Source organism: Arachis duranensis, chromosome 7 (genome assembly GCF_000817695.3).
Source record: "Arachis duranensis cultivar V14167 chromosome 7, aradu.V14167.gnm2.J7QH, whole genome shotgun sequence".
Lineage (NCBI taxonomy): Eukaryota > Viridiplantae > Streptophyta > Magnoliopsida > Fabales > Fabaceae > Arachis > Arachis duranensis.
In genome coordinates, this window is record NC_029778.3 from 70,948,121 (window position 1) to 70,956,052 (window position 7,932).

At 40.1% G+C, this 7,932-nt stretch overlaps 1 protein-coding gene across 1 annotated transcript; it reads right to left on the reverse strand.

Annotated features, from left to right (window-relative positions):
* Positions 1 to 1,141: 1,141 nt before the first annotated feature.
* Positions 1,142 to 1,648, reverse strand: LOC107459410 (uncharacterized). Its single transcript, XM_016077643.1, has one exon. The coding sequence runs from the start codon at positions 1,646 to 1,648 to the stop codon at positions 1,142 to 1,144; it is 507 nt and encodes a 168-aa protein (XP_015933129.1).
* Between the last annotated feature and the right edge of the window lie 6,284 nt (positions 1,649 to 7,932).

Genomic DNA, 7,932 nt, shown 5'->3' on the forward strand with positions numbered 1-7,932 from the left:
TATTTTGGAAAAATCTTTGATGAATCTTCTATAGAATTCAGCATGCCCTAAGAAACTTCTAACAGCTCTCACATTAGTTGGTAAGGGAAGTTTCTCTATGAATTATACTTTTGTCTTATCAACCTCTATACCCTTTTTTGAAACTTTGTGACCAAGAACAATTCCTTCAGGTACCTTGAAATGGCATTTTTCTCAATTTAAAACCAAATTGGTTTCTTGGCACCTTTTTAAGACTAGAGTGAGATGATGCAAGCAAGCATTGAAAGTATCACCAAAACCAGAAAAATCATCCATAAAGACTTCAATAAATTTTTCTACCATATCTGAGAAGATGGAGAGCATACACCTCTGAAAGGTTGTTGGGGCATTGCATAGCCCAAATGGCATCCTCCTGTAGGCGAAAACTCCAAATGGACATGTGAAGGAAGTTTTTTCTTGGTTCTTGGGGTCTACCACTATTTGATTATATCCAGAATATCCATCTAGGAAGTAGTAGTAAGCATGGCCAGCCAATCTCTCTAGCATCTGATCAATGAAGGGGAGAGGAAAGTGATCTTTCCTTGTGGCATCATTCAGTCTTCTATAATCAATGCACATCCTCCATCTTGTCACTGTCCTTGCGGGAATGAGCTCATTTTTCTCATTGAAGATGCCAGTCATGCCACCTTTCTTTGGTACCACTTGAACTGGACTCACCCAAGGGCTGTTAGAGATTAGATATATAATTCCAACACTCCACAGCTTCATTACTTCTTTCTGGACTACTTCCTTCATGGTTGGGTTTAATATCCTCTGAGGTTGCACCACTGATTTTGAATCTTCTTCCAACAAGATTTTGTGCATGCAGATGGCAGGGCTTATGCCTTTCAAGTCATCAATGGTCCATCCTAATGCATCTTTGTGAGTTTTCAGCACAATAAGGAGTTTTCCTTCTTCTTCTTCACTCAAGGCAGAGCTAATGATCGTTGGAAAGCTATCCTCTTCACCAAGAAATGCATATATCAGGTGTGGGGGAAGAGTCTTCAATTCTTATTTTGGTTCTTCCGTTGTCTTGCCTTTAGAGGAAATTTCAATCACTTGTTCCTCTGAGACTTCTTGAACTGCTTCTATCTTTTCTTCTTGTTCTCCTTGACCGTTGACTTCAAACACTTTCCTCCACCAGATTTTCTATCATTTCTACTCTCATGTGCTGTGCTTTCTCAGGCGGATATTGCATAGCTTTGAAAACATTGATGATCATTTGCTCCTCATGCACTCTGAGGATCATTTCGCCTTTTTCTACATCAATAATAGCCCTTGTTGTGGCCAAGAAAGGTATCCCCAAGATAATTGAATTGTGTCCCTCTTCTTCCATGTCTAAAATGACAAAGTCGGCAGGGAAGATGAATTCTCCAACTTTTACCAATAAGTTTTCTACAACTCCATTGGGTATCTTGAGTGATCTATCAGCCATTTGGAGTGACATCCTTGTAGGCTGAACTTTTTCTATTGCAAGCTTTTTCATTAATGAGAGAGGCATCAAGTTAATGCTGGCACCTAAATCACAGAGAGCTTTCTCCAAGGTCATATTGCTTATGGTGCAGGATATGATGAAACTCCCAGGATCTTTGAGCTTTGGTGGAAGCCCTTTTGGATTACTGCACTGCATTTTTGGGTTAAGATCACTGTTTCTTTTTCATTCTAGTATCTTCTTGTTGATGAGCTCTTTGAGGAATTTTGCATATAGAGGCATCTGCTCCAATGCTTCAGCAAGTGGAATATTAATTTCCAGTTTCTTAAAAATCTCTAGGAACTTGGGAAATTGTTGGTCCTTGAGCTCTCTTTTGAGCCTTTGAGGATATGGAAGAGGAGGAGTGTAAGGCTTCACCTCCTTCTTCTTTTCTTGTGGATACTCTTCCATGACTTATTTTTCCTTCTTTGAGGTTTGTGGTTCTTTCTCCTTCCTCTTGGAACTCTCTTGATCTTTTTCTTCTGCTGTTATTTCTTCTTTGTTGTTAGTGTTGTCTCCTTCCAATGTCCTTCCACTCCTGAGTTGAATTGCTTTGTATTCTTCTTTGAAATTTGGAATGGTATCACTTGGAAAAATGTTGGTTGGTCTTTCAGCTTGTCTGGCCAATTGCCCTACTTGTCTTTCAAGATTCCTCATGGTGGCTTCTTGTCTCTCTTGACTTTTGATTAAACTCTTTTGTCCTTTTGCTAGACACTGTGTTGTTTGAGCAAGTGGTTGTAATATTGCCTTAAGAGCTGAGATCCTAGTTTCTTGATGGTCAATGGATGGTATGTTGGGATATGATGGTTGTTGCTAGAAGTTATTTGGGTTGTTGAAGTGGTTGTTCTGGGAATTAAAAGGTAGTGTGAAGAAGTTATTATGGTGAGTTTGTGAGTTACTGCTGGGTTGCCGGTATGAGCTTTGTGGTTTTCTATATTGGTTAGTGTTATTGGATGAATGAGTCTGATTGTTTGTGTTGCGGGAGTTGTTAGAATTATGATTTTTTTTCCATGAATTTTGATTATCTCCCTACCTCAGGTTGGGATGATTCTTCCATGATGGATTGTATGTATCTCCATGAAATTCATTATGAGAAGGGCTTGAGGTGTTATGCATATATTAGACTTGTTCTGGTTGTTGCTCATAGTTGCTTTTCTCAAAGCCTTCTTCATTTTGGCTCCATCCATTTGAGGGTTGGCTTGCTGTGTTAATTGCAGCCACTTGGAGTCCATCAGTTCTCTTTGTTATCAACTCCATTTGTTGCTGGATTTGTTGGGGCATCAACTTGTTCTGTGCCAAGATAGTGTCCACTCCTTCTAGCTCCAACACACCTTTCTTTTGTACTGGTTGGCGTTGCCTCTGATGAGAAAAGAAGTATTGATTATTGGTCACAGTGTCTATGAGATTCTAGGCTTCCTCTGCTGTCTTCATTAGTTGTAATGAATCTTCTGCTGAGTAGTCTAAGGATTCTTGAGCTTTTAGAGTCAATCCCTCATAGAAATTTTGAAGTCTATCCCATTCACTAAACATCTCAGGTGGACACTTCCTAATCAGAGCTTTGTATCTTTCCCATGCCTCATAAAGTGATTCTCCATCCATTTGAGTGAATGTTTGCACTTCTATCTTCAGTCTTATGATCTTCTGAGGTGGATAGAATTTAGATATGAATTTGTTCACCAAATCATCCCAAGTGTTGATGCTTTCTTTGGGAAACATCTCTAGCCATTGAGATGCCTTATCTCTCAAGGAAAATGGAAATAGCAGCAGCTTATAGATGTCCAGATGCACACCATTTGTCTTGATAGTTTCATAAATTCTCAGGAAGGTAGATAAATGCTGATTCGGATCTTCAAGTGGACCTCCTCCATAGGAACAATTGTTCTATACCAAAGTGATAAGTTGAGGTTTCAACTCAAAGTTATTTGCATGAACATTGGGAGTGAGTATACTGCTCCCATAGTTTCTTGGATTGGGGAAGGTGTAAGATGCTAGAACTCTCCTTTGAGGTTGACCATTGTTGTTGGCCACCTCTTCTGGTGGATTGGGGAGGTTACCCTCCATTTCTTGGTTTTCCTCTTCTGATTCTTCTTCTCCAATAATTTCTTTCCCTCTTGCTTCTCTTCTTAATCTCAATGTTCTCTCTGGCTCAGAATCAAAAGATGTAGATGCACCTCTTTTTCCTCTTGGCATACAACACAGACAGACCAGAAACTAAAACAAAATACTCTACTGCTAGAGTAAGGTTAAGGTTAGTAGAAGCAAAATCTCAAACAGTTAATATGCTTAATAAAAATAAAGAAAAATGCATAATCTAGATTATCACCTACTTAATCATTGTTAATCTAAATCAATCTCCGGCAACGGCACCAAAAACTTGATGAATGGAAAAACGCTTCCATGCAAACTAACCGACAAGTGTACCGGGTCGCATCAAGTAATAATAACTCACAAGAGTGAGGTCAATCCCACAAGGATTGATGGATCAAGCGATTCTAGTATGGTGATTAATTTAGTTAAGCGAATATTGATGAATTGAGTGCAATTGGTTTAACAGAAAGTAAATAACAAGGAATTTAAATTGCGGAAAGTAAATTAACAGAAAGGTAAATGGCAGGAAGTTAAATTGACAGAAACCTGAAGTGCAAGAAAGTAGAAAAGTAAACTGAACTCTACGTTCGCGCCATGAACGCTCTTCACGCGTGCACGTCCTGTGCGCGTGCACGTGGATGATGAAATGTTACTTCCGTGTTCTAGCATCGTGTACGCGTCTGCGCCCACCACCACTTTTGTCATATCGACGCGTGCACGTCATGCACACGTGCGCGTCGATGCCCATCTTCAAATTCAAATTCTGAAAGTATCGCAGGCGTTCACTCCAATTGAATGTAGCATTCGTTGTTGATGAACGCTGATCCTCAATCCATGCGTGCGCGTTATGCGTGCGTATGCGTGGATTTCAAAATTGCTCACCCACGTGGAGGCGTCTTGTACGCGTGCGCGTCGCGTGTAAACATAGTGTTCATCAAATGAACGCATCGTTCGTCTGCACTTTGCTTCTTTGTTTTCTCTTTTCATCATCTTTTCACCTGTCATCAACCAAACAAGCAAACAAAGTCTCACCAAAATTACAAGGTTTTGCATCATTCATAATAGTCAACTAAATTGTGCATAAATCTCATAATTTTGTATAAAATTAACCATGTTTGATTGAGGCATGATAAACATGAAATTCTACTCCAATCACTTACTTATTATGCAAGAAAGTGTAATTGATGAAGAAATGTGATTTGCATGAAAGCATAGAATGGAAAAGCAAGTCATCATCAATACACATGGTTACTAAGTTTGTAAAAATTGGTTTTGAAAGACTGAAAATGTACTTATGTAACCTAAGGCTTATTAGACAATGAAAATGGTTGCATAAGCAAGATTGCACCAACAATTACAACTTGAAAGAACCTTAATTGGAATGCACAAGATTAGGCCACTTGAAAGTTTATGAAAAGAGCTTTAATGATCAATGAAGAATAAACTTAAAAACGACCATGAAGGAAAGTAGTTGGACCTGTCTTGAGCATTTCATGACATAATAGAGGTTCAAGATTGATTGGTTAATCAAGTTCTAATTGACACAAAAATTTGTCAACTAGCACTTTGACTCCGTCAATCATCAACACACATATGAGGGAACCAAAATAAAACGGAAAGCTGGCCAAATCAACTTATGAACTGAACTTGGTGTAGGTCAGGTAAATCTCAAATTCAAAAGTGCCAAGTTCAATTTCTAAGTTGCAAGTTAACAAAATGGAGTTTCCCAAAAAAAATTTGGCAGCACTCCGGCAGTAAATTAGACGTTACCGGATAAACAAACAGCAGCAAAAATAGTGTCACATGAATCCAAACTACATAAAACATGTCAACAAGCAAGGATTGCATATGTTTAGGCATCATTAATCAAAATAAAACGGCTTAAAATTAATATGGTAGCACAAACAGTGTATGTAAATCCGAAACAACCAATTACAGCAGCATGTGAAGCATAAAACACAAGCATCATCATCACTCAATCAAAGCAGTGTTCAATGATCCATTTCAGACAGCAACAACAACAAAAATTTAGACCTAAATCTTCTAACCACATCCTAACTACCTAACCACATGCAATTCTATATAACCTAATCAATAGCTAAATAGCATGAAAAATTAACTAAAAGAAAATTAAAACATAACAGTAAGCAGTAAACAGGGGGAAGACAGGGAACCTGAAAGCAAGGGCAGAAATGAAAATGGAAGAGAGAGGAGCAGCAATTAGAAGGGAATGGAAACGCCACTGACTTACGGCGGCGCTGCTACGGTGGTTCTGTGGCGTCGAGAAGTGGCGCAGCAGAATAGAGTACCAGAATCTATTTTGGTAGGAGCAGTAGGGAAAAGGGGTAAAATGAGGGAAGAGAGGGGGTTGTGGTGATGATGGGCATCTCGCTGGTGATAATGGGTGACGCGGCGGTGCTGGTCAAGACAGTAGAGTGAACGGCCGAGAGGGGTAGGGGGAAAAAAGGTAAAAGAAATAGGAAAGAAAGAAGAGAGAAGGAAAGAGAAGGAGGGCGATCGGCGGAGGTTAGTCGCCGGAGTAGTGGTTGCAGAACTGGAGAAGGGATGGTAATGGTGGTTCTGGGCTTGGAGGGAGAAGAAGAAAGGAAACGTTGAAAGGGGCAAAGGATGCGACTGCGTTAGGGCTAGCGCGTTGATGGTATTATTGATGTTGAATCCGCACGTACGCGTCCCTGACGCGTGCGCATGGGTGGATAGAAGAGAGAATCGACGCGGATGCGTCAATCCCGCATAAGCGTGTACGTGCCAAGGTAAAATCGACGCGTGTGCGTCTCGGACGCTTGCACGTAGATGGGGAGTGTGTAAATTGACGCGTACGCGTGATGTACGCGTGCGCGTGGGTTGGAATTGTGCTAGAGGCACAAAATGGGCACAAAATGGGCACAACTCTCTGAAAAATGTATGGGGGCATGTTGGCGCATCGACGCGTATGCGTGGAATGAGAATTGTGCCATAGGCACAACTCTTGCGCTAAGTTGGCATGAATCTCGGTAAAAGGTATGGGTGTTACACTTGACACATCGACGCGTACGCGTGATGTACGCGTACGCGTGCCCCTCTCCCCTTTTTTCAGAAACATCAAAAACAGCTTAAAATCCTGCTAACACTACCTACAACTCAAAACTAACAAAAATACAAAATTAATAAAAAATCTTTTTGGGTTTTGAAGAATTTTCAAACACAAAATAAACATAACTTGCACCTCAAGCAAAGTGCAACCCAACACAAAGGTGCAATCTAAACCAACTAATAATCAAAGCTTTAAAACAAGAATACATGAAGAGGAAAACTACCTACAATGGCAACTCAAATCACTTATTAATCAAATATATAAGAGAATGGAAAGAGTTTACCATGGTGGGGTGTCTCCCACCTAGCACTTTTAGTTTAAGTCCTTAAGTTGGACATTTGGGAGCTCTTCATCATGGTGGCTTATGCTTGTACTCATTCTTGAATCTCCAAGGATGCTTGCTCCTCAAATGGTTGTCAAAATTTCTAACCGTCTTCACCAAGCTTGGGTGAAGTTCTACCCAAGATATGAGCTCCCAAAATTGGTCTTCATATTGTGATCCGGGATCCCATATCTTGTTTTCACACCCGTCTTCCAGTTGATCATCATTATTCCAATTGGGTGGTAGGTACCTAGAATTCTCTTTTGGGCGACCAAACATCGCCCTAGACCCAAGCAAACTAGCTCTACACCAATCATTGCCATCAAACTTTGAACAAGCAACCATCATGAGCTTTGATTTACAATACCAATCACTGACCATCTCCTTTTTGCTCTTAAAGCCACAAAGAGCTCTAAGTTGTCCATCCGTTTCAAGCAAACCATATTCAAGTGAGAAAGTAAAGTTTAAGAGTAAGAATTTTACCCACTTGAATGTTGTGTTGGATGGTGACTTAGGAAGGGATATCTCCAATGGTTCTTCAAGTACTATTCCCTTATGCTCTTCCTTAGTTATTTCCACCTCTTGACAACTTTCTTCAACTTCTCCTTGCTTGCCAACTTCTTCCAATTCCTCTTCATCATCAATCAAGTCAAACTTTGGAGGTTGTGTGAAATCTACTTCAACATCAACTTTACATTCATTGGAAGAGTCTTCAACAAGGTCACCAATGTCAATTGATGGGGAGTTGTCTTTAATAACTTCAACTTCATATTCCATGGGAGAGGATTCCATTTGGGACAAGAATTCATCAATGATGAAATCTTTCTCTTGATCGACCTCCTTAAGTCCTTCAACTCTAATATGTCTTGGAGGTCGTACACCTTCCTCAACATCAAATTCAAGCTTTTTGGAGAGAGGTTCTTGAGTCTCCCATGGTGGTTC